The sequence below is a fragment of the Panthera onca genome, chromosome B2, assembly GCF_046562875.1.
Source record: "Panthera onca isolate mPanOnc1 chromosome B2, mPanOnc1 haplotype 2, whole genome shotgun sequence".
NCBI classification, from domain to species: Eukaryota; Metazoa; Chordata; class Mammalia; order Carnivora; family Felidae; genus Panthera; species Panthera onca.
The window spans coordinates 25711647-25739167 of NC_138343.1; the positions used below are offsets into that span (position 1 = coordinate 25711647).

Sequence of the window (27521 nt, forward strand, 5' to 3'; positions counted from 1 at the left end):
AGGCATGCACAAAGATGTTCAGGGTCACAAGAAAGGGAGATTCTGGGATGACAAATGTGCACTAAAGCACAACCAGTCCAGTCTGAGGGATTTCGCACAATGCAATCTCACGATCTCTGTAGCCTGGTAAAACTAGCAAAGGATGTGTTGTGCAGAAATGATGGAACAAACCAAGAAGGTAGGGAATACTATGGAGAAAACAGGAATTCTCATTTAGGAGAAAGGCAGAGGAAGTCCGAGGACATGAGCTGTGCAGCATTCCAGAGAGCAGTGGCATTGCCCTGGAGGCATCACACCAAGGGGGTAAACAGAACTGACAAACTGACTGATGGGCTCATCCTTGTGGATGGCTATGAAGTAGTTTGGAAAGAATTAGCAGTAGGTACAAAGGCAACTAAGCTGTGTGTGTGTGTGGTAAATTTAAGTTTAGGAAACACAAAAGTAAAACAGGAATGTATCATTTATAAACATGGAGCTGCAAGAAGAAACTGGAGGCATGAACAGACTACTGGATTCTTTTATAAGCCATTTAAAATTCTATGTATTCCTTTAAAAATTAAAATTGATTTTCAAAAAGATACACTGATTTCTCACTAAGCTTTCCAAACTTCTCACCTCTGGGAATTTTTCTTTCACAGTATTTACCTACCAAAATGTGATGGTAACCGATGTTGGTAGCTAGGATCCCAGGTGGCAAAGACATGAAAGAATTGAAGAGTACTTTGAAATAGTTTTATTGGCTCATAAGACCTTTGCATATAAAAAAAATACCCAAAACACTATGCAGTATTAAATCACAATTACATTTTTTTTTTACCAATTCAAACTACCCTGAATATACATCTTTTAAAGGAAAAAAATCCTACAGAACTGAATTCTGAAATGACATTATGACTTAAATACTATGACAAAATAGATAATTCCTTATAACATTAATTCATTGCACAAAGCTGCCAGATATTTTCATAAGCATAACCATTGCACAGAGTGCAAATGAACACAATTTCAATGTTACACATTTAGTTGAAATACATGTGCCTCCACCTAAGAACTCTGACATTTCTGGCACAAAATGTTGGTCTCTCTGAACTTCCACCAGGCAACCAACTTCACAATCCAGTTACTCTTTCTCTCCCTAAAAAACAGACACATCCTTCTGCCATCAAAGCCTACAAGAGTCAGCATCGCCTCTGCTTAAAGAAATCGACTCCTCTCAATTCTTCTGGCAGGTACTCTTGATCCACAGGCTCACTGTACATGGGGTTGTACTTGTAGCCCTTGCCGTAGCCCAAATCCTTCATCAGCCTGGTGGGCGCGTTCCTCAGGTGCAGCGGGACGGGGGGCAGAGGCCCCTGGTGGTTTCGCAGGCAGGCTTTGACGTTGTTGTACGCGCTGTACACCTCAATGGACTTTGGGGCTCTGGCAAAATAGACTACACACTGGGCCAGAAGCACCTACGGCAAGAAGGAAACATTTATAATGAAGGTGCCAGAAAGTTTGTCTTGTGGAATATTTTATGACATCTCTGGTTAACTCTGAAAAGATTCCCACCATGCTTTCATTACCCCCTTTTCTGCCTACAGCCCAGATAACCACCTGTGATGGGAAGAAGAAATTCCTACAGGAGGCGCGAGGTGAACTAGACCAATGATATCCTTTTTTTTGTTAAACAGAACTTTTTACTAAATGATTTGTTGTTAAAACCCCAACGTAGAAAACAGATAAATATGAAGCTGCTCTGTTTGTGGGTGAACTTACAGAAACTTCCTGTTCAGCTGTTTCAACACTTCTGCCCCCAGGAAAGCCTGAGCACCTCCTCCGAAACCAGGACTACTAAAAAGTTTCTGCTGTTGACACCTAAGGTCTCCTCTCTCTCTAGTGTCTAAGCTTCTAAAATGAGAGTTAAAAAGCCAAGCAGCTTCCTCAGTGGGCTCACACATTAAAGGTGACGGTAGAATGGATGTTCAAATCCACAAAGGGACACAGCACAAGAGAAAGGAACTGATTTACAAAGAACTGGCTGATGACTTTACCTCACATTCGGGCATGCCTATAAAATGACAGCCTTGGTAGGCAGCAACTGCTTGTGTTAACGCAGATGGGTCTGCCAGACCTGTCACACACACAGAAAGACAGAGGAAAGTTTAAGTCACAGTGCACACTCCCACCCAGGCCAGTCAGCGAGCTGCTGCGACTAGAGACCACCACTGCCTGTGGACTTTGTTGACCAAAAAATCCCATTTAGCAAAATGGACAGACTTTTCTCTGATCTCATTAGCTTATTCAAGAAATATTTACTGAGTGGTAAAGTGTTTCCTCATGGATAAAAACTACATCTAGTAGGAAAAGGGCGTATATACAACAAACATGAGGAGCAAAGGCCATGCAGACACAGTCACAAGGACACACACATGAAAACCAAAACATCTACTAACATCAAAGAAAAGTAAAGCTTTTCTAATCTTTTTCTTTAGTGTCTAGAACCTTCCATTTCTGTTTCAGGAGGTGTCCACTGAAAACCTGAACACGTGACTGCAAAGCATTTAAAATATTTTATTTCAATACTCATGTTAGGAAAATCACTACTGAAGAGGAAACAGTGAGGACTTTAGGAACATAGATACTCAAAAGTACACACTCAATGCCAAGAAATAAACCCGTGAGTCCACACTTGTCTTATCTTCTCCTTACCTGTCTACATCATACCAAGAAATTCTTAGGCCAAAAAGCAGCAGCATTCCTGCCCCCAACACCATGCAACCCCATCCTTTGTGAACACCAGGGTCCGGGTCCTTCCCAGAACACTCACCTATGTCCTCACTGGCAAACCTCACAAGCCTCCTTGCCACATACAGCGGATCCTCTCCTCCTTCAAGCATGCGTGCGAGCCAGTAGAGGGAGGCACTCTGGTCTGAGCCCCTCATTGATTTATGAAGTGCAGAGATGCAGTTGTAATGCTCTTCTCCTAGACACCACAAAAAGTACTTGCTCAACTGTGGGCCAGAAGTGGGAACACACAAAGCTCACAGGAGGGTCATCTGAGCCATAGGTTTGCTTCACTGGGTTGATTTTAAGGAAGCCTGGATAAGGGACCCAGGAAAGCCTGGGGAGAGTGAGATCTGACAGCCATCCTCAAGCTGCTTGGCGGGAGGGTGCAATGCCATGGGCATGGAGCAGACCCATGCAGTTCCCGTACGGCCCGTGGGGCTGTCTGGTAACCTGGTCCACTCAGAGAAGGAGGCTGCCTTAGAACCTGTGCTGTCCATGCGGCGAGGGAGTACAGACCAGGCAAGGAGAGGTGGTTCTCCGGGGCCCCACTGGACTGCCACAGCCAAGCGAGGAAGGAGAGGGATTCTGATGTTCCATTTCTACCATGTGCCCCCCTGTCATTTTGAGGAAAACTGACCCTGGGTCTGGTTGTAGCCATTAGGATGGAGAGTCAAGTGGCAAGGACAGCTGTTACAGTCCTTTTGTCCCTCAGTGTCCTTTTCAGCTGCCTTTCTGGTATCTGAAGGCTGTGGTCATTTAAATCTGGTTTGGGACACCCATGTGGTAGGATCCCAGAAGGGCAGACACATGGAATGACAGCTCTCACCGGAAAAGCACTGTAGTCCCTTGCCCTCACCACTTGGTCTCCTCCCACTTTTCACCCAGGATTCACATGTAAACAAATCAGTGAAATGTGGTTTTAAAAAACATATTTAAGAAGAGAAAATTTTATCTAAATATTTGTATTTGCACACATTTCACGATTTTCTGACCATCATCTCTTTCTTATGTTCGAGGAGAGGGCAGCCTCTTCCTGAGAGAGAGCTGGGGGGTTATTCTTATTAGTATTAGCCCTTCCAAGCAAGCACCAATGTGGACAGTGAGATCATGACCTGCTCTGCATAGCATTTGAGCCCCGGGAACAAGTCCCAGCATCTGACCATGCTGGTAAGACAATACTTGGCCTTTATGGCTTTCATGGGACAGATGCTGGCCTGTCAAGGAGGAAAGACCCAAGAGGCTAACTGCAGGGACCTGAGCACCTCCTGTTCAGGAAGAAGGCAGATAAATGGTTTCAGCTCAGCCACCAGATTTCTGTGGACAAGCAGAGTTGCCCTCTAGCTCACGGCTTCCTCAGCTAAGTCACAATGTCACGGAGACTGGCTGTGAGAATGTTCTGGGTGAACTCCACAAGGTTCTGGCACACCCCTCATTCATAGACCTGACCGTTTCATGGATATATGGGAGATGAAAGAAGCCACTTCTGCTTCACTTTCTGTCAAATGTAAATGAGAACATGGCAATGAATCTCCCTGACACAAACATTACTCACTTTCTCATGCCTTTACTGCAGGTCAACGCTGAAAGGTAAATACGGTTAAGAGCATGAGCTCTAAAGTCAGGCAGCCTGGGTTTGAGTGCCATACTTACTAGCCATGACCACAGGCAAGTTACTGATCCTCTCTACACCTCAGGCTTCTCAGTTGTAATGTGGGGATTAGAAGATTACGTGGTTCATAGGATTGAGTCTTAATGTATGCCTGGTATGCAGTAAGCACTCCAGAAACATGTAAGCATTAGATACCGCTCTAGGCTAGCTTTCATTTTTGCTTTTATCATATACCACTTTTTAACCTAAAATTTCAAGTTATTTATGTAGAATCCTGACCTTAATGCAAGGCAGAGAATTTGTTCTCATTTGGAAATTTCTTTACTCTGATGCAGAAATATCTGAGCTAGTTACTGGATCCTACATGTGAGTAGCTATACACTAGATGACATTAAAAGAAATAATTAAAATCGTGGGGGTGGGGATTTTTGTCTCACCAGAGTTATAAAAAGGCCCAAGAGTATAAGCTAGCAGGTTTCCAGGGCAATGCTTCGATCATCCCTATTTATGGAACACAGCTTGGAAGAGAACAATTCTCTAGGATATGAACTGTATGAGCGTCTACAGATCCATGGTTGTGCTGTTACGCTACAGTGGAGTAGGCTGGAGGTGGGGGGAGGGGAGGGATGGTCACATTAAGGATTGACTTGTAGAATGTGTGGTTTCTCAAGGCCCGACCCCAGGCAGCCTCCTACTGTCCCCAGTCCTTCCTGGGGCAGCACAAGAGCCACAGAGAGAGTGGTCCCCATTGTGCATGGCTCCCCTGAATGGAATATGAGCCCTAAGAAGTAGAAACCCTATGACATGTCTGACATCCACTGTGTGTGTATGGGTGTGAGTGTACTCACGTGAGTGTGTGTTACTGTGTGAGTGTACTCTAGTGGGAAACTGGTGACCTCAGGGTGGGGCTGGAGTGGGGAAGGACACAGTCCTAGGAACCAGTCTGGCACCTGGAGTTAAGAATGAGTTTTACCGCTTGTTTTGTGAACTAAGGCAAGCTTTGTTATCTGTAAAATGGGGACTATAATAACTACCTCCTATGGTAATTGTGAGAATTAAAAAAAAAAGACAATATGTACAAGATACTTAAATATTCAATGCTAGTTAATGTTATGTTAAATGGTAGCTTTTTGGTTTTTAAATGACAGTCTGATAAAATGTGAAAAAATAGTTCCAATCCATCCAGTCAAAATGAAGAATCTCCTTTAGGACATGTACAAGCAGGGAGAGAACTCCTGTTGTTGGAACACCAACAATGGAGAGTCCAGTACGTGGGAATATTTTTGCCTCTTAAAATTTAAACTTTTGTTCGTGTCCCCAATTCTTGTATTTGGTCAAAAGTAAAGCAAAGCTCCAAGACTAGAATGCTTTACCTTTCAGGTTTTCTAAGCATTCATATGACATTCAGGAGCACAGATAGCTGGCCACCTGGGATCTCTGAGCTCTGCTAGGAGAGGTCCTGCCAAGAGGCACGTTCACATCAGAAAGTAGGGTTATTTGTTAAATGCCTCTAAGGAGTCCTTACTAATATGTCCATAGTGCTTATTAGCACCCCCCATCCCCACCCCCAATCACTTGAGGCACACTAAGGCTGAAGAGCTTCTGTCATTTCCCCAAAGTCACACAGTTTTCTGTTCAACTCAACAGGAGGCAGTGCCTGGAACCAAAAGTCATTTAAGCTCTTCCACCTCCCTTCTCTAACCAGTAAGAAGTATTCTCCATCATCAAAAAGCATTTGGAAATATTGTAGACAAGGTACTACTGCCTACATGATATCTGGAATGTTCAATTCTCAGCTTCTTTTTCTGGCATAGCTTTTAAAGGTATGGAAATTATTCCAGTTATTACAATATGATTCTATCCAGAATCACACAAATACACAAGCCCCAGAGTCCAGCCTAATCTACCGTATGCTATCTTCACCATCCATCTCTTTTACCAAAAGATATGACTGTGCTGTGCTTATGATATTTAATATTTTTTTCAAATCTGGTAACTGTAAATGCAGTGCTATAAAAACAGAAAAGTGTACACAGCAAAATTAGTATTTTAAAAAAGCTATTAAACTAAAAGCATCACATCAAGATCCATTTAACTTCATTTTTAGTTGAGACTCTAGAAATTAACCATTTTAATTCTCATTAAACTAATAGAAATAAGTCACTTATTGCAAAAGTCCTCTTGTTATTTACTGCCATTATAAATGATCACAAAAATTACTATCAACTGTGAATGTAGGGGCTTTCAAAAATACTTGGTATTCTAAAAGGCACTATACCAGAGAGTAATGGAAAAATACCAACCTACCTTATAAGGAAAGTTTGAAGCCTGCAATTTCAAACATGAAAGCTCTCAATTCTTATCAGGACAGCTTCTGTTCTGTGCCTCTCACAAGAAAGGTCAGGAAGCTAGGTCTTTGAAATCAGGCTCTGAGTTGGAGGTTTAATTCAATTACCAATATGGAGATCCAACTGAGAATCAAGTTCATGTTTTGAACTCAGCTGAAAGTCAGAAGCCTGGGATGTGAGTATATGGACACAACTTATTTCATTAAAGTTTCCCTCTTTTCACATTTCGGTTACTTACCTGCTCGGTCATATAAAATATGAGATTGCTGGAGGCCTTCCTTCACATCATTTTCAGTGATCAGAACTCTACTAGGAGAATAGGTTTGCCCACTCTTCTTACAAAACATCTTCCTAGAGCTTAACCTGGCCAGCACTGCCAGCTGCAGTCCATTCAATCCAGCTCGGGCGTCCCCATCGCTAAGATAAGCCAGAGTGTCTACTGCTTTATCCTCTATGAACACGGACGGCCTGCAACACAAGCATGGTTAGTCACTACCACTTTCATGTTCTGCACTTATTCTGTAGTACTTCTTACAGAACTGCTGTGTCTTAGCAAGGTCACTAAAAAGCTACCTTAGGTTCAAGGCTTCTGCCCTCTCTCCCTAACTCATGTTGTCAACAATGTTAAGCATTACCTAGACGGAGAACTGACCTTGAGTCACGATTATTTTACTGTGTAAGCACACACATATAAGCCATGTATGATGGAGACATGGAAAGATATGTGGTCTCTCTGGTTCTATCCTACAGAAAAGTGAAAAACACAGGAACACTAGGACTTCACTATAGTGTACAGAAAACATACTTCAAACACAGTCCCCAACCTGACAAGACAGGTGTGCTCAGATCACTTTCCAAACAGGGCAGGGCCAGCATCAAATCATGCAGTTCAATTCCCTCATTTTACAAACACATCAGGTTCCCAGCTACTTTGGACAAAGGCACTAGAAGCAGGCCTCTGGGATTTTGGCCTGGGGCGTGCTTCCAAGAGGTTAGGTATTAATTACATAAAGCCTACACAGAGTAGCAGAGAGGTCACTAGCCTGGGCATCTAACAGAAGACTGACAGAACTTGGCTGTAAGACCTTAGGTCAGGCACCTACCATCACATTTCTAAATGTGGACCTGCATACAGGTCTAATTAGGATTTATTGTCAAGTCTAATTCAGTAAACTTTTCTATTTCTAGTTAGACAAAATATCTCACATATTTAGTTACCTAGAAGGGTCCTAATTCTTGGATAGCTGTTAGCTGCACATTTGCAAAACAAAAAATAATTTTTCAAAGTTACAGCTCCCCCATGTCACTGCCAACTTTCAGCTGAAAATGTCTCTAGTAATTAATAAGCTGATTAGGACTGTCCAAATCAGCTACTTGGAAAACCATGCACAGGCACCTACTGGGCTGGGTCAAGGAGGGATGGTGGGGAGGTGGGTTCAGTCCATGAAAGGGGACCCAGCTTGTCTATGAAGGCCCATGCATAATTCCTTATCATACACCCATCACCTACTACTTCACTTTGGTGAATAGCTTGAATAACACCAAGTTGCATTTCATTCACTAAAAGATGTTTCTAACATCTTAAAGACTGCCTCATCTCATCCCATCTTTATCAAAGCCAAGACTTCCACTTTCTCATCTCTCACCACACATAAGGCACCTGTTTTGTTTTAGCTTGATAATGAAATGACTCTCTCATCAGACTCCTGACAGCTAGCTTCCTGGGCCCCAGAGTCATGGTTACAGTTTAGAAATCCAACCTCCTCCCTTCCTGACCAGACAGATACTCAAAAAATACACGAGGCCCACATCACTGGCACTTTGTAAAGCCAAGGAAGCATTTCTCAAACATACACTGTTTAGCAGATTCTAGATGATCTGGAAGAAGACGACAGACAACACATACTAAAGAAAATGTGTTAGGAGGGACTAACAATCAGAGTGAGTGTGGTAGCATCCGATGTACCCTAAAGGGAAGGGCACTCCTGGGGCCTGGTTACAGCACATTGTCTTTGTGTGTGCGCACACATGTGTGCATATTGAGGGGAGGGGGTAGAGGTGGGGGGAGGGGGTAGAGGCAACAAAATTGCCTGAACATCTAATTTCAGCCTCAGAACTAACAAAAGCAAAGCCTTCTACCTCTTTGGAAAGCTTCCTAGCAACAAAGAGCCCACAAGATCATTTACAGGAAGGAAAAAGAATAAAGCAGGAGCCCTAATCAATCCTAACTGACTGAACCATCAGTCCAATGGAGTTGGGCCATTTGTTGATCACATTTGTCATTTATCTCCACTAAATGTTGAGGCCTCAAGGACAGGAATTATGTTTTATTCTTTTCTTACATCCCTAGTGCTTGATGGAGAATAGACATTCAATATCTGCACAATGAATGGACTAATTTCAATTTCTTCCCACAATCTCAAAGTGAGATGTTTATTTTTTAAAAATTGTAACATATGAAAAAACATTAAAACAACAACAAAACCCTTTTCTGCGCCACCTAGAGATAATAGCTACTAGGTATTATGCTGAATTTCCTTTATGATCCATCTACCCATGCAACCATCAACTTTATATCTAAATTTTAAAACAAAACTGAGATCATACTATAGTTTGCATCTTTAACAATTATATAATATTTTGAAAAACAAGCTATTCAGAACTCTGAATATTATTATTTTTTTTTTACAAAATGTACAGTACATAAAACTTGAAAAAGAGAGAGAGAAAGGAATGAAAGTTATCTACTGCTGTACTACCTTAATATTAGTATTTTGGTACATATCCTCTTGCTATGAATTTGTCCACTACATATATTTAGTGGCATGAAGTGCTTTGGGGACAGAAAAAAGATGGGTGTCCTTATATACCCCAGCATTGACTATCCTGCCCCATTTCCATTGGTCCTCATACAGTCAGCAAGCAGGCCTTATTAATTATGAAAGAAGCCAACTAGCAAACTGCTCCATAGATATATAAACAGCATAATGTAAATGGGCCTTTAAATGGGTATTTTATGTGGTTAGAAAATAGGAGCCTTCCTTTAATTTTTAAACTCTTAATTAAAGTCCGAGTTATTCTATTGGTATCCTTTTAAATCACATTTGGCATCACAGGGAGTGAGAGAGCTACTACAGTAAAACCAGAGTTGAGAGCTTTCACCCAGGCTCCCACTGCTCCATTCTTTCTCCCCCTTGGTATGTTCCACATTCCAAATTTCACCCCTGTCCAAAATGATGAGTATTTTTAAACACAAATGAATCTGTCAGCAACTCTGTTCAAGTAATAAAAGGCGACTGCTGAAGGCACTCACAATGGTCACACAAGCAAATTACCTAATGGAAATTTGCTATTAAGAACACTGTACAGATGTTCAAAAAGTTCTATCTATCCTCCAATATATTTTGAACCCCAATTTACACTACCTTGGTTCTGAAGAGTAATAAAATGTGTTAAAATATCTTGTGATCTTAGAAGAGGGAACACATGAGAGTGCTCATGCCAAGAACAATGAAATAAGGAATATTTATATTGAGATTTGCAAAACTCCTTAGCAGATAGTAACTATTGTACAAATTATCTTGAAAGAGTGCTCCTAGTCCAAAGATGTTATTTTAAAATTTAAGCATAAACCTATAAAATGTTTTCCATTTGGAAGTAACTTTCCAAGTTAGAATGGAATTAAATAAGGCAAAATCTACTTTGGGGATAGAGTGTCTGAACTTTCACATTATCCTCCTAAGAAATAGATAATAAATTACATTGTAAAACACTGTTCCATAATTTAAAAAATGGTTAAAATAAGTGCATTGGAAAAGATATTTCCAGTTTACAGATGTAGAAATAAAAGACTTAGCCTCATTTCTCTAAATGAAGAAAAATACTTTGGTCTTAGCAGGAATGGGAAGCAAGCTGCAAAGAAAACTTCCTCCTTTCCTTTTTTCTCCAAGGGCCTGAATCTTTCTGTACACTGTTTTTCTGGTGGTTGATACTGAGATTTGGAGAATTCTTTTTAGATGGTGGGATGTTTAAGTTGGAGGAGGAGTGAAATAAGTGAAAATGTACCTGTTACTTCATGGCAGAACAAAAAAAAATATGTATGGCTCAGTTAAACTCTCTCCCTAAGTTATAAAACAATACTCTGTGAATCTTTCACTAAAGAAAAGGGAACATTCCATGGTCAGGGTAACAATTGCCTAACAGTGGTCCTCAAGCAGGGATGTCCATCAGATTACAGAGAACTATCCTAAAATACAGATGTATGTATCTAACCACAGATTTAGTGATTCTAAAATCTCCAGGGACAGACCAGACCCCCCCCCCCCCCCCCCCCCCCCCCCCCCCCCCCCCCCCGTCCCTGGGGCACAGGAACAGCTGATCCTTCAACAATGTGGGGGTTAGGGGGAAATGACCCCCAACACAAAAAACATTTGCATAAAACTTTGCACTCTCCCAAAACATAACTACCTATAGTTTACTGTTGACAGAAGCCTTACCAATAACAAAAAGTCAATTAACACATATTTTATGTCATCCGTATTACATACTGTATTCTTACAATAAAGCTAGAGAAAGGTTATTTAGAAAATCCATTTACAGTACTCTACTGTAAGAAATCTGTGTATAAGTGGACCCGTGTAGTTCCAACTCATGTTGTTCAGGGGTCAATTATATTTTCAAAATGTATTCCTGATAAATGTGGTGTATAGATCTGGTTAAAAGGCACTACTGCTGGGGTGCCTGGGTGGCTCAGTCGGGTAAACATCCGACTTTGGTTCAGGTCGTAATGTCATGGCTCATGAGTTCAAGCCCCACGTCAGGGTCTGTGCTGACAGCTCAGCCTGTGCTCTCTTCCTCTCAAAAATAAACAAACAAGAAAAAATTTAAAAAAAAAAGGGCACTACTGCTAAGTTATAGATGAGAATCTTTTTTTCCTAATCCTTTACAAATTAAAAGTGTTGTTCTCATACAAAGGAACACAGAGAAAGATTAGAATGTTAATACTCACCAGTAGCATTAAAAAAATTGTTTTTAATGTTTATTCTTGAGAGAGAGCACGAGCAGAGGAGGGGCAGAAAGAGAGAAGAGAGAGAGAGAGAGAGAGAGAGAGAGAGAGAGAAAGAGAGAGAGAATCCGAAGCAGGCTCCAGGCTCTGAGCTGTCAGCACAGAGACCGATGCGGGGCTCGAACTCACGAACCAAGAGATCATACCTGAGCCGAAGTCAAACGCTTAACTGACTGAGTCACCCAGGTGTTCCTCACCAGTAGCATTTTAACCTGGTACTAAGTGAAAGTAACTCGCTTCACTTGCTCCTAGATCCCTTCTAAACTGAGTACAGGCACATCACCCTTACAGTGCTTCTGATTGCACTTCACAGACTCCACACTTTTTTTTTTTTTTTTTTTTAACATTTATGTATTTTTGAGACAGAGAGAGACAGAGCATGAACGGGGGAGGGGCAGAGAGAGAGGGAGACACAGAATCGGAAGCAGGCTCCAGGCTCCGAGCCATCAGCCCAGAGCCCGACGCAGGGCTGGAACTCACGGACCGCGAGATCGTGACCTGAGCTGAAGTCGGACGCTTAACCGACTGAGCCACCCAGGCGCCCCACACTTTTTTTTTTTTTAAACAAATTGGAAGGTCTGTGGCCAGCCTACATGGAGTAAATCTATTGGTGTCATTTTCCAATAGCAATTGCTCACTTCATGTCTCTAGGTCAGATTTTGATAATCCTTGCAATATTTCAAACTTTTTCATTATTATTTGTTATCTGTAAGTTTAGTGATCTCTGATGTTACTACTCTATAATTGTTTTGGGGTGCCACAAACCACACCCACATAAGACAGAGAATTTATTGGCTGATAAATATTTGAATTCTGACTGCTCCACCTACCGGCCATTCCTGTATCTCTCGTCCTCAGGATGCCCTATTCCCTGAGACACAACAATACTGAAATCAGGTCAATTAATAACCCTATAGTAGCCTCTCAGTGTTCAGCTGAAAGGAAGAGTTGCATGTCTCTCACTTTAAAAACCAGAAATGATTGAGCTTAGTGAGGAAGGCATGTTGAAAGCCAAGACAGGCCAAAAGCTAGGCCTCTTACCCTAAAGAGTTAGCCAAATTATCAACTCAAAGGAGAAGTTCTTGAAGGAAATTAACAGAGCCAGACCCTCTCTTCAGTTCTGTGACAGCTAAGAGCGGTAAGGAAGTTGCAGGAGAAAAGTCTGAAGCTAGTGGAGGTTGATTCATGAGGTTTAAGGCAAGAAGCCATCTTCATTAAGTTCAGGGTGAAGTAACAAGTGCTGATGTAAAAACTGTAGCAAGTTATCCAAAAGATCTAACTAATGAAGGTGGCTGCACTAAATAACAGATTTTCAATGTAGACAAAACAGTCTATTAGAAGATGCCATCTAGGGACTTTCATAGCTAGAGAGGAGAAGCCAAAGCCTGCCTTCAAAGCCTAAAAGGACAGTATGACTCTCCTGGTTGGGGCTAATGCTGCTGCTGACTTGAAGTTGAAGCCAATGTTCATTTATTATTCTGAAAATCCTAGGCCCTTAAGAATTATACTAAATCTAGTCTGCTTGTGCTTTATACACGGAACAACAAAGCCTAGATGACAGCACATCTACTGACAACATGGCTTACTGAATATTTTAAGCTCACTGTGGAGACATACTGCTCAGAAAAAATGGGTTCCTTTCAAAATATTCTTGCTCGTTGACACTGTACCTAGTCATCCTAAAGCTCTGATGGAGATGTACAAGGAGAAGAATGTTGTTTTCATGCCCATTAACACGACACCCACTCTGTGACTAATGGATCAAGGAGTCATTTCAACTTCTTAAGTCTTATTATTTAGAAAATATTTTGTAAGGCTAGAACTGCCATAGTGATTCGTCCGATGGATCAGGCAAAGTCAACTGAAACCTTGCTGGAAAGGATTCACCATTCCACATGTCCTTAAGAACATTTGTGATTCATGGGAAGAGGTCAAAATATCAACATGAGCAGGAGTTTGGAAAAAGCTGATTCCAGTTCTCACAGATGACTTTGAGGGGTTCAGGACTACAGAGGGGGAAGGAATTGCAGATGGGGTGGAAACAGCCAGAGAACTAGAAGTAGAACCTGAAGATGTGACTGAATTGCTGCCATCTGATGACAAAACTTGAATGGTTGAGGAACTGCTTCCTACAGATGAGCAAAGAAAATAGTTTCCTGAGATGGCATCTACTCCTGCTGATGATGCTGTGAAGACTGTTGAAATGACAAAGATTTAGAATATTAGATAATTTTGTTGGTAAAGCAGTGACAAGTTTGAGAGGATAGACTCCAATTTCAGAAGTTCTACTGTGGGTAAGATGGTATCAAACACATCACAAGCTACAGAGAAACTGTGAAAGGAAGAGTCAATTGATGCAAATGAAACAAACTTCATTGTTGTTTTATTTTACTAAATTGCCACAGTAACCCCACCTTAAGCAACCACCACCCTGATCAGTTATCAGCCATCAACATCAAAGAAAACATTCCACCAGCAAAAAGATTAAGACTTGCTGAAAGTTCAAATGATGTACAGCATTTTTCAGCAGTAAAGTTATTTTTAAATTAAAGTAGGTATGTTGTTTTTTTAGACATAATGCTGTTACACATTTAACTCACTCTAGTGTAGTATACACGTAACTTTTGTATTCAATGGAGAGCCAAAAATTCATCTCACTAGCTTAACTGCAGTGCTTTGGAACCAAACTCAAATTATGTCTTAAAGGATGACTGTAGTTAGAAACATGCCTTCAGAAGCTGGCTCCATTGCATTCAAGCAATGTGCCTCAGTTTCCTCATCTAATAAAAGGAGATAACAATACCGACATCAGAGAGAATTAAATAAGACATAAAATCTTAGGGCAGTGCCTAACATCATGAACACTCAATAAACATTAGCCATTTTTCTTGTAAGAATCATTTTAACTAGCCTAGTCAGTAGCATTCTCTCTAGGATTGCAAATCTTCAAGGCAGAGTCAACTCTGCTGCTTCCAGGATAACAAGACTAAAAATAAGACAAAACAAAACTACTTTCTCCAAAAAGAGAGAACCTAAACTTCACAGACATAAATCCCCTTTGTGTTTAATCCCATGGAGGCACACATCTTTCCTTATTACACTATACCTTATACCTGGTAGGGAATAGTGAGGTGAATAGTGGCCTCCAAAGATGTGCCTAAATCCTAATCCCTGAACCTGTGAATTTAACTATATTAAGGATTTCAAGATGAGATCATCCTGGATTTAGTATGGGCCCTAAATCGCAAATGTCCTCACAGGAGACAATAAGAGAGAAGGCAGAGGGACAAAGACTGCCATGTGAAGATGGAGGCAGATACTGGATTGATCCTGCCACAAGCCAAGGAATGCCAGGAACCACCAGAAGCTAGAAGGAAAGACTATCCTAGAGCCTTCAGAGGGAATGTGGCCTGCCAACAGCTGGATTTCAGAGTCTTTATAACTGTGAGAGAATAAAACAATAAAAATATTGTTGTAGGCCACCCAGTTTGTGGTACAGGTTTTCCCCCCACCCAAAAGGTTTCACCCTTGAAACCTTTCACAAGGCAAAATGGCATTGAAGAGGCAATTACCATTAATTTATAATGAAAATTTTTTAGTGTTCTCAAACCCCAAAAGTGACCTCTCTTAGGCTTTTCTGGTATCTTAGGACACATCTTACCAACAGATGTACAAAACGGACTGAGATAAAGCACATGCTCACAGACATAATCCAAAACTATAGTGGCAGGATGCCGAGATGCGGAGTGTAGCTGCCGGGGAAGGGGCCTGGTGGCGCCACTCTCCCTGCTAGGTGGGCATTGTCTCTATGATTCACTGTAAAACAAGTGTTGAATGCTGTTTTTGCTTTTTGCCTTTTTTTGGGGTAAGAGTGAAAATCCTCTTCAAATTTCTTCCATTAATGACAATAGGTATTAATGTAGGTCTTTTGTGAATGTGAAGTGGTGTAATGTGAACTTTCAAAAGGCAGGGGATATCCAAAATTTGTGATGGCAGGAACAGGAAACAGATACAAGGTCTGTTAACTGATTGATGTTTCTGGTTGCCATTATTTTTGTTGTAATTTTTATAATGTATGCTAATGTACCTTTCTTTGTATCAAATTATTTTTAAGGAGAGTTATTAAAATCCACTCTAACTAAACCTGTAACTCCTGATTGGTACTTCCTATTCTAGTGTTCCACTACCTTTCTTTCCATTCAGTGTTAGAAAAGGTTATTTTTGAAAGGCAGGTAATAATATTAATAATAATATTAATTAATAAAAACAAACCAAATGATCCTACAGCTGTTTTGTCTTGGTCCTCCTCTTTGTGATCAGAGAAAAGCCCCAGTCTGAGTTAAGCCACAGCACCCTCACGTCAGAAGGACAGAGCCATGTTAACTCTTCCAACCAACTGTTGGAACTCTGCCTAGTTAGTGACAAGGCAATCATGGCTCCTCACTTCTCTCTCTTCATATCCAGAAATGAATGCATGTTATCTGGCCCACAAACAATGGCTTCTTTAGGGGGTTTTTGGATATGTGTGTGTCCTATTATGTGGAATCTATAATCCTTCAAAGCTGCAAGTTCTTGGAGTGACTAACCACTAGTTCACTTCCTCATTTCCAGCATTACAAGCTCAATGGATAATAGACCATGGATTTTTTTTTTCTCCTGGTCTCCAAAATTAACCCAGTGCACAGATAACGTGCTTCGCTGTTTGTACCATGTGACCAAAATGCTTAGCAAAATACATGAACGCTACTGATTACCCATACAAACCAAAAGAGTCATGGTACAGATAATTCAACATAACTTACCAACTTATCTCTATCTTTCTCTTCACAATCAACTCACAATTGAATAGAGTACTATTTTGCAGATGTTTCACTAAAGCTGTGAGGTGGTAAACATGGGAGAGTATAGGGAAGATGCCTTTCTTCCATCTCGTTGCCTGGAATGCAGGTATGATGGCTAGAGCAACTTGGGGCATGAGGTTGAAGTCATGTGCTAAAGGTGGTAGAGCAGAAAGATAAGGGCCCAGGTCCCTGAGGATGCCATGAGGCTGACCAGCAACTGCATTTTTTACGCTTGTCTATCTTCAGACTCTTACATGAAAAGGAAAGTTCTATCTTGGTTATGCCAGTTAATTTGATTCTTTTCCCTGTTATATGCAACCCAACCTAATCCTAAGTGGTTCCATAATGTTGAGTACTCCCTCCTTGCTGAAGCATCCTTATGGTTTTTTTATCTTTCTGGACTTTGTCTCCTCTCTTACAAAATAAATGCTGGTAAGTCCTCAACTCACTGCCCTTATTTCCTGGCCCTCTTTAGCTCTCCTATTCAAACACATGGGATATACGATCCCTGAAATGCCGGTGGCTCCCAAATCTCTGGGCTCAAACATTTCTACTGCTCTCCTGACTTCTTTATCTAACTGCCTAGAAAACCTTTCCATATGAATCATCCAGAGGCCCCACAAACTGAACAAGTCCTAAACTGAACTCCACATCTCCTTGTATCTTTCTTTTCAAGCATACAACTACTTGCCCAGTCACCAGGTATCAAAGTCATCTTGGACACTCCTTTTTCCTCCCTCCTCACACCCAAGCCTACAGACCTGATTTTGCAATTTTTCAGAGCAGATCCTGGCTTTGTTGTTCAAGTCACCTGCATTTGTCATTTGTCTTCGGCATCACTACAATAGCTTCCTAACTGGTCTTCCTGCTGCCTGGTGAGGGGTGGGGAAGATGGGACTTGACTCCATTCATCCCATCCTCTCCAATGCTATACTCCTCTTCCTAAAATACAGAGCTGAGCATGTCACTTACTCTCTCGCTCAAAAACTTTCTTTGGTTTCCCATAGCTCTCCACATCACTCACCTTACTTTTAGAGCACAAGTCTTTCATAATCTGGCTCTGCCTCCCTCTCTGGCTTCACTGACCATCACTTCCTCACATCCACTCTTCTACTCAGCCATAATGAATGGATCATACTACTTATTACCACCTTGCCTTTTACATGCTGTATCCCCTTGCCAAAATGAGCTTTCCATTTCATCTAGTTAAGTTCTGCTTACCCTCCGAACTTTAACTCAGCATCTCCCTCATCCAGCAGGTGAAATATTTGATTTCACATATTTTAGATGCCTCTTCTCTATCCCCCACTGCTCCTTGGTCATATTGCAATCATATGTCTCTGGGAAGCCAATTTACTCTTCTATTTCCTTATCACACACTAAGCTTTTTAAAGGCACAGGAATGTGCTTTTCAATACTCAGCCAAGGTCTAGCATATGCAGGGCCTTCAATTTATGTTAAATAAATAAACACAGAGGGAAAAGCTTAAAAAGAAGGCTTTATCTCACTCTAATGGGAATATGTCATGTACAAATGTATATACTACATAAGAATTCACAATTCCTCAAGAAAAATCAAGAATGGTGGTAAGCATCAGCTTGATTCATTTTCAGACCAGTACCTGCTCAGCTCATCTCATCTACAACCTGAAACAGTCTAGACCTCTCTGTAAACTAGGACACCAAAATATAAGACTACAAATGCACTCATGGCTTCCCAGAGAAAGTAATTACTTGGGGTTAAAAGTCTTTCCTATCCTTCCAGCTGGATTAGTGTAACCAAATTTAACTTACACCCACAAGAATGTATATATATTTGAAGCCAGTCAATAGACGTGAAAGTTTAATTTTACCTAAAATTGAAAGAAAATAAAATCCATTTTTAATTCTCCACAGCAATTAGGGTGGTCAGGTGCTTCTGTTAGGAAGTCACTTACAAGAGTTCTCTCTGTGGCCTATGCCATTTCCCAACTTAACTTTCTTGTCAGAATTGCTAACAAGTAGACCAATTATTCAAGTTTAATAAACTTTGATTTCACTGTTTCCTTAGACAATATTAAAGAAAAAGGTTCTTGATACCTGAGGAATGGAGCAATCAACCCTTATGCTACACACTCCAAAATCAAAATTAAACTACTTCTCTCATATTGAAAGTCAGAATTTACTCATTGAAAAAGCATTTATTAAACACATATACACTAGACACTGTGCTGGGAATCTGAATAAGAAGGACAAATTCTTATCTTCTTAGCCCTCCCCAGGAAGGGGAGGGATGGGAATAACAAAATAAACAAGTGAATGAAAATAAGTAATAATTAGCATCAATTTCAAATGAGGGATAGTGGAAAAAGTAAACAACCTATTAGACATGGTAGGTTTTCTCTGACTGAAATTCAATTTTAGCAGATTAAGGATCATTGGCTCACTTTTGTATCAGGCTCCCAGTTTCAATAATAAGAGAAATCTTAATTCTTTCACTTGATCCTCTCAAATTTTAATGTGCATGCAAATGACTCAGAGATCCTGTTAAGATGTAAAAATCCTTTTTAAAATGAGCTCCATGGTTCTTCCACTGTCCTTCTCATTTCACCTAATTATGGCATGGCAGTGATTGGAGAAAAAAGCCTGAAGGTATCTGAACAACAATTCCATGAAATCATGACCTGAATGAAATCAATAAAATTACCCTAAATTAATAAAAATGCAGGATATAAAGTTGTAGATATATTACGATAAACAGCACACAGAAAAAAAATACACGGAAATATGTTGCAATATTTCTCCCCCTTTCTTATCATGTTTATCACTTGGTTATATGTATTTTTATAGTGAAAATGTTGTTTAAAGGAAAGCTATACTAGATGTGAGTACATTAACTGATACCAGCAGGTTCCATATGTCTTTTTAGCCATAATTTTGATGGCTATGCCATCACAATTCCACCCTAAAATGATGTGACCTTTTGTGCCTGGGGGTCCTTGGCCATGTTTCAAGGCTTTCATGAGGCACAGCATAATTCCTCCTCCAAGAGACAGAGGCAAATGGGAGAGGCCAAACACACAGGGAGAGACTTTTGAAACCTAAACCCTGAATCTAAAACTATGTCTTGTACTTTAATCCTCACAGAAGAGTGGCTCCAGAACTTGGCCTCAGGGCAGGCACCAGCAGCTGTGGGGTCCAGAGCATGAAGAGGCAGGCATTAGTCTCTCATCAGACCAGATTATGTTCCACTGTGTTATTTCAGTTGACACATGAATAAATGACATCTGAAGAATATATTTGAGTATAAAGAAAACCTCTGACCCAAGTAATCTAATTGATTATACACCATATATACTCTATGTATTAATGAACTCATGTGGCACTCATGATACAGGAATAGATTGCCAAAAGGAAGAGAGAGCTTTTAATGTATTATTTTCAGTTAAAATTTCTTTACTTTCATAGAATTGAGTTTGACTTTTAAAGCGTGCAAAAATAATTCTAAAAAAATTTTAAAAATGTTTGATAACACATTAATTTTTATTTAGTATTTCTAAAAGAGAAGTGCAGGAAAAAAGAAATTGGAATCTGAATACAAATCTCGAAAGATCTGTAAGTCTATTTCATGAAAGAAAATAATTAATAAGCCTTCTCATAGTCTTCCAAGCCTTTTTAAAAAAAGTGTTAGAAAAAGAACAAAATCCTTAAGCACAAAAGCAAATACCCAAAAACTAAAACAACAGGCAAAAAGATGTTAAAGCTTGAAAAATTAGATGCACCCTGTATAGGGCTATAAAATCCATCTTAAAAGAAGTGCTTGCAAAGATACACTTGTTGGTATAATTGACCACTTCCCTCTACTTCTGTTTTCATTACTAGATCAACATTTCTTCTTTGTCCCCACCCTCTCCTTACTGCCATCCAGCCGTTTCTGGCCCTCTGCCAGGGGAATCTCTGGGAGGTGTATGCCCCCAAGATACTGCCCACAGTCAACTTACTCTGAACTGCTATTGCTGCTGTGGCTCAGAGGGTCAGTAGGACGACTGGAGTCTAGGACGTGGATTCCCAGGGAGTTGATTGCTCGCATTAGAATAGTCACCATTGCCTCTACGGGAAGCTTCTCAAGAACAATAACCCGACAGCGACTTAGGAGAGCAGCATTGACCTGGAAGGAAGGGTTTTCCGTGGTTGCCCCAATCAGAGTGATCGTCCCACATTCCACGTGAGGAAGGAAAGTGTCCTAATCATGGGAGGAAAACAGAAGAAATTGATTCCAGTCAACAACCTGCAGAATCCTATGTAAGTTGGTTATTCTTTCCTTCTCCTAATTTTGAATTCTGGAACAGCTTTATATTCATTGGATATGGATGCACTGTTGGGAGAGTGCAACTCAGGCTTTTTAAGCTGAAAATACATCTTTTAGAATATGAATGTCTAAGCCTGGCCATTTGCTGGTACACTAATAGCCCAAAGTAGAATTCTAATGTAGTTTCCAGGTAAATGATTTTTTTACTTAGAAAAGTATCTTCTAATCTGCCAGATAGCTTAAATATAGCAGCTATTTATTTGTAGAAGTCTAATAAAACACAAAAACATTAGGATTTCTAAAACTTTCTTCCTCTGTGAGTACTCAATCATAATAGTTATTCTTCCTAACAAAGCTGGTAAATACATATTGGTGACTATATAAACACTGGATGTTGCCTTACAGGGAAGAAATACTAAGATGAGTCAATGGTCTAATGAAACCTAGAGCAATAACAACCTGTCAGAACTCTGAAGGGTCCACTTAAAAAGAGATTCAGATCAGGAACAAAAGCTTAGTAGGGTTTTGTAAAATATTTCTTTCTCTGATTAAAAAGCTGCAATAAATCAAAGAAAGAAGTATACTTGAAAAAAAAGTTAATGCTTATTTAGAAAGAATGCAAAAATGGCTTGGCTTTGTTTATAAAAATAAATTGTCCTTGTACTTTTATTTCAGAAAGCCATTTAAATAATAGTAATGATTAGATCTTGTAACATTTACCCTGCTGAGAACCTGAGGTCACAGAAAACACTCTTTAATTTTGAAAATGAAAAAGTAACACTGTGTAGGAGAGAAGTTTAAAAATGTTGAAATAATGATCTTACAATCAAGGTAAACTGCTTACTGTGACTCCTAATATTTAGATTCAAAATCTGTAAAAATGATAAACTTGATCCCAAGCTGCTTTTCTGATATGTATAGCTCAGGGCCATACTAATACTTTCATTTATCATATAGAGAAAGCATTTTCTTGTCACCAAAAAAAACACAAAAAACCCAATAAGACGAAGTGGGGAAACAGGCTCAAAGGAGATGGACTGATAGTCTAAACCTCTCTATAGACAGAAAATTAACAATAACAACAGTCCTTATCATTTGCGTTTTTACGCTTTTCAAAGTGACCTCACATAGTTTATGTTCATAATGACCAAAACGTAGAAAGAAGTTAATATACCTGCTGAGATTTATTGAACCGATGAATCTCATCAATAAAAAGGATGGTTTTCCTTTTGAAAAAGCTCTTTTCATTTTGAGCTTGTTTTATGACATCTCGCACATCATTTGTCTTGGCATTTGTTGCAGACAATGTCACAAATCTTATGCTATGTTTCTTGCTGTTGTTGGCTATGATGTGAGCCAGAGTGGTCTAGAAAATATGACACACAGAGTTTGGAAAGCTGATCAGACACCCATGGGTACTAACACAAGCAGCATCAGCACTATTTACCAAGCAACTTGAACTCTTAAGAATGCTCAGCAGCAAAGATACAATCCAAAATACCATACCACAATTTTAAAAATTAAAAAAAATGTTAAAAATAAAACAGGAAAGTAGCTAAAACTTAGGCCAATCCTGACCTTTTCTCCTTTATACCTAACCCTGTTTGATTCCGTTTTTGGGGACTCTAAGATCTTTGGAATCCCCATAAAGGGTGGCTGTCTTGATTTAGCAGAGCCTGAGTGACAGCTGTGACCTCTTCCAGCCAAGAAAGCATTATTGCTGAAGGACTAGGTGTAGAAATGTGAGTCAGAACCACAGAATCAATCAATTCTACAACTGGAAACTTATCAGTGAAGCCTAGAAAAGGAGTGAGCCTTTGCACTGTAAGACCAATGACAATTCCCAAGCATTTAAGAGCACTGCAAGTTGCCACCTCTGAATGTCTACTTTGGAAGTAGATGAAACAATAGCACTCGGATCATGTTAGCAGTCATGAGAAAATGATGGCGAGATCAGTGACTGTCACTTAACCAGGTGCCCCATAAATGTGCTTATGTGCATATGCTGTTATTAACATCATTATTATTGTTAGCAGTAAAGTATAATAGTAAGAATAGGAATAAAGAAAAACTATGTTTACAGAGAAGAACAAATTTGGTCCTGAATGAATGGAAAGGTGGCACTTTATTTTCTAAAATTTGTATGGTACCATTAGATACTGTGGCTGCTTCTTTATCAAACCCCAGCCTATAGACTCCCACATAAACCTAGGCTTGTGCCTGATCACCAATCACTACACTGAGCGGCCCATTACATCTCTTGCCTGGCATCTTCTATTAGTTTACCCTACTCATTTTCCTAGGGAGTTTTTCTTGCCATCTGGTTCACCAACAGCTGATTAGCCATGCTCATGATCTTATGCAGGGTTCATGAACAACTACTAATAATACTCCTGCTCAGTCTCCTAAATGGGGTAACTACTAAATCTACCACCATGGTAAAATATTATCTGGGATAGACCTGATTTATTCCTGGCCAAAGGGAAAGTATCAGTGTGAAGAAAACACAAAATGAGCAAGATGCATTCTAGGAACTGGAGCAAAGGAAGGTGTGATTAAGATGCAGATGAAGCTGGAAAGAAAAACTGGGAAAAAAATCATTAAAGCCCTTGTATACTAACTAAGGAGTCTGAGTCACAAAGCTTTGAGAGCCTCTTTACACTCTGATCCTGAATTTTGCCTTTCACTCACTGGTGCTCATCTTCCTCTCTGTGGATAGAAAAAAGTATTTAAACACCTTTTAGCCTTCTCTACCTTGCTTAACTCTGCCACTGTTTCTTAAGTATTCTTCTAATGACATGTCTTACAGACCCCAGTATCCTAACTGCCTTCCTCTGGACATGTGCTAGTTCCTAACAAGATGGACATCAAAATGCATTGATGTTTCTTCTCTAAAGTAGAAGGCATTATGAGGAGAGTTATGGAAATGCTAGGTCAAGACAATTTGCAAAAGGAAAAGAGTTTTCTATTAGTCTTGTTAAATAAATAGATTCTCAAAGATAAAAAAAAAAAATCAGTTAAATTAAACCAACAGCTACAGGGAGGGGAAGGAAACACAACTGAAACAAACAAAAACAAATTTTGATTCCCCCCCCACCCCAAAGCTGAACCCATATACCTACAAATAAAATATACCAATGTTCTGCAATTTATAACACGTCGTTTCCTTGAGAACTGGGTCATTAATGGGAGGGTGGGGGCGCACGTTGGAACACAAAGATCAAATCTAAGAGTCCAAATATTTTTGTAAACCTATGAATTCAGACATCTTCATTTTGAAAATGACCAGAAAACGTGTCTTACAAATCTGGCGGGGTGTGTCTTTTCTACACCCATCACTGATTCCACCTGTGGGCCAGGCACTGCCCGGCTCGGATGGTACCTGAGGCCCTGCACTCAGGCCTCAATCTCAATATCCAGGGTGGACGGGCGGATTCTTCGGGGACGGCCTCCGCCAGGGCTCTCTGACCGTTAGATGCACGCCCGACCCCGTAGAGATCAATACTCGGAACCCTTCAGTCAAGGCGGCACTCACCTTGCCGCAGCCCGGCGGTCCCCACAGGATAAGAGAGGGGATTTCGTTTGTCTCCAGGAGGGACCGGAGCAGGGTCTCCTGCCCCACGGCTCTGCTCTGCCCGATGTAGTCCTGCAGCGTGTCGGGACGCATCTTGTCGGCCAGCGGCTTGCCCTCCAGCATCTGCCGAATCTCCTCCGCCGCCAGCGACCGGGCGTGCGGGCGGCCCCCACCGCTGGCCCCGAAGGCAGCGGCGTCGGCGGCGTCGGCATCCCAGTGGCCCGGGTCGTCCTCGCCGTCCGCATCGGCGTCCCCGTCGCCATCGCCCACCGCCTCTTCCTCCTCCTGCGCCTCCGCCTCGTCCCAGCTCCGCGGAGATGCGCTGCCCGCCGCGGCGGCCGCTGCCGCCGGCCTCTTTCCTGAGCCCTTCCTCCCGGGACTGCTGGAGCGGGCCACCGGGAAGTCGGGGATGAGGCGGGCGCCGCTGGGCGTGGGCGGCGCGTCGTAGCTCTCCCGGCTCTCGGTCTCGCCTCCGTCGTCGCCCTCCTCGCCCTCGCCCTCGCTGCTCTCGGCCGCCGTCGGGGTGGCCGGCTGCTTCAGAGCCGAGCTCTCGGAGAGCCGCCGCCTCTTGGCGCTGGGCGGCGAGAGCCCCTTGGCCCGCTCCCCGGCGCGGTGTGGCCCGGCCGTGGGCTCCGCGTGCCCGGCGGGGTTGAGCAGCAGACAGCGGTCCAGGTGCGAGTTGATGTGCGCGGCGGGCATCATCTGCTGGCACACGGGACACTGCACCTGGTGCAGCTGCGACAGGAAGGGGTCGTCTTCCGGCCCGCTCACCTCCATGGTGGCCGCCGCCCTCGCCGGCTCCCGGCGCGGTCGCAGCAGCCCCTGCTCACGCCGAGGGCTTGAGATGCCCGCCGCTAGGCCCCGCGCCGCGCGACCCTCGCTCGGGGAGGTAGCAGAACGCGCGCGGGCCGAGGGAGGGCGCCGCTCATGCCTCACGTCCGGAGCTTCCCGCGTCGGCCCGCCCTCGGCCGGCCGCCGGCGGTGTCTCGCGCGGCGCGTCGGGAAGAGTAGTCCGCAGCCGTTTACCTCAGCAGCCGCTGGAAACGTCTCGCGCGGCGCGTCGGGAAGTGTAGTCCGCGGCAGTTCGACCAAGCCGCCGCTGGCATCGTATTGCCGCAGCCTTTCGGGAAGTGTAGTACACAGTACCCCGCCCTGACCGCTGAGCGTCCACTTCCGGCCGGCCGCGAGAGCCACCTTTGTGAGGGGCCGTGAGGGTGGCGGGTTGCGCGTGCGCAGAAGTGCGCGGTGGCGATAACGGCGTCCCTCCGCGCCCTTCGAGGCCGGTGACACCGGAAAGGAGTCGGTGAAAACGCGCCGAGATTGCTCTTGGGAAAGCGGCTTTTCACACCCAGCGGGCGTGTGGGGCCGGCCGGATGGGGAGAGGAGGCCCCTCAGGTTGTTGGTAATTAAAGGGAAATTGGGAAATACCAAACCGCTCCAGAAGAAAACTGGACAAAGGACCGGAACAAAAGAAAACAATGCAACAACTACACGTATGAAAAAAAAAATGTTTACCTCAGAGAAATGCAAATAAGGAGAACATCCTCCACCTCACCCTCTTTTAGATTTTTGGCCTTTTTACCCACGAGCCTTTTACCTGAAGCACATACTTAGATGCTTGTCTCCTGTCTTCTACATTTAATAGTTAAAAATTAGACTTAGTTCTAAATGAGGTGAGTTAGTCAAGTTAGGCATATTTACCCCCATAGCAATAAAATGTTATTTTATTGCCAGTTAAAGTTACATTATAGGCAGTGATAGAAAATGCCCACCATAAATGGAAAAAAAATGAGATTAAAACATCCAAGTGTGGTATTGTGTATCTTCGAATGATAGGGTTACCATTTTTTGTGATTTTCTACTTTCTGTAAAGCTCTCCTTCAAAAATGTATCAGAAGCATGCATTTTTCTTTTTTTTATAATTTGGAAGAGAATAAGTTGAGGGGGAATGAATGAAAAAATAATGAATTGTAGGAAAGGATGCACTTTTCTAAAAGTTGACAAGTATGGGATTTTTATTTAATCTGCACAAGAACATTTCCATTAAACTTGTCCCAAAGCAGACACCTAAGGATCTTATAAGTCTTTTATATAAGATGATTTTACAGAAAGAGGAATGACTCACAAAGAACCAGAATTAGATAAAAGGTGGTAATCAAAAGAGAGAGTAAAGGAAGCATTGTTTCAGTTGATTCTGGCTGTAAAGTGTGTAGTGACCCAACTTCCTGGTAATTGTGCAAAGGTGTGAGATCTGATTTTTCATGGTTTTTCAAACTAGATAAGTCCCAAAGGAAAAATAAGATTAATAGAAAAGGTATGCTAAAATGAGTTAAGAATCTTTATTCTTTGGTGATCATAATCTGAAATTTACTTATCCCCAGAGCAACCATCACAGGAACATCACAGAAGCCAAGTACTTAGAAGGTTCTGGAGGAGAGAAAACGTCTTTTCCCTCTATCCATCTTACGTTTATTGGCCCCTGTAAATTAAATTTACAAAAGGCAGATTAAAAAGAGAAAAACAGCGCCTAGGCACACGCTGCTGCTCTGATGTGTCTGCTCTCCCAGATGGGTGGCAGGACCTGGGAGTTGCAGTGACTGAGGCTGAGATAAATCCAAAGGCCTACTCCCTCACAGACACCCACCTCACCAAGAAAACTACTGGACCTTGTTCAGCAGTCATGTAACTACAAGCAGCTTTGGAAAGGAGCTAATGAAGCCACCAGAACCCTCAGCAGAGGCAACTCTGAGTTCATCGTAATGGCTGCAGATGCTGAGCTGCTGGAGATGATCCTGCACCTTCCACTGCTATGTGAGGATAAGAACGTGCCCTACATGTTTGTGTGCTCCAAGCGGGCCCTGGGGTGGGCCTGTGGGCTCTCCAGGACTATCATCACCTCTTCTGTTACCATCAAAGAAGGCTCACAGCTGAAGCAGCAAATCCAGTCCGTTCAGCTGTCCATTGAAAGACTCAGTCTAAAATGGTGGCCTCTGCTCCTTCCACACTGAGTTCTTCCCTTGGGGACATG

General features: G+C 41.9%; 1 protein-coding gene across 2 annotated transcripts; it reads right to left on the reverse strand.

Annotated features, from left to right (window-relative positions):
* Positions 1–718: 718 nt before the first annotated feature.
* On the reverse strand, positions 719–25634 carry WRNIP1 (WRN helicase interacting protein 1). 2 transcript variants are annotated; one of them, XM_060614950.2, is made up of 7 exons: positions 24455–25631; positions 22094–22285; positions 20612–20853; positions 6965–7194; positions 2810–2965; positions 2034–2113; positions 719–1454 (listed from the first exon to the last, which is right to left on the reverse strand). In XM_060614950.2, the coding sequence occupies exons 1-7, from the start codon at positions 25268–25270 to the stop codon at positions 1179–1181; spliced, it is 1992 nt and encodes a 663-aa protein (XP_060470933.1). In that variant the 5' UTR covers positions 25271–25631; the 3' UTR covers positions 719–1178. The 2 variants fall into 2 exon arrangements, with proteins under 2 accessions (XP_060470933.1, XP_060470934.1); XM_060614951.2 differs by lacking the exon at positions 2034–2113 and having other exon boundaries at positions 1236–1454; positions 24455–25634.
* Between the last annotated feature and the right edge of the window lie 1887 nt (positions 25635–27521).

Excerpts from the sequence above, each read along its gene's own strand:
- WRNIP1 (XM_060614950.2), bottom strand. The coding sequence starts at position 25,270 with ATGGAGGTGAGCGGGCCGGAAGACGACCCCTTCCTGTCGCAGCTGCAC. Across the intron at positions 20,854-22,093 it reads GGTTCAATAAATCTCAGCAG|GACACTTTCCTTCCTCACGT; the intron begins GTATATTAACTT and ends TCCCATGATTAG. Across the intron at positions 7,195-20,611 it reads AGCAGCAATAGCAGTTCAGA|GCCGTCCGTGTTCATAGAGG; the intron begins GTAAGTTGACTG and ends CTTGTGTTGCAG.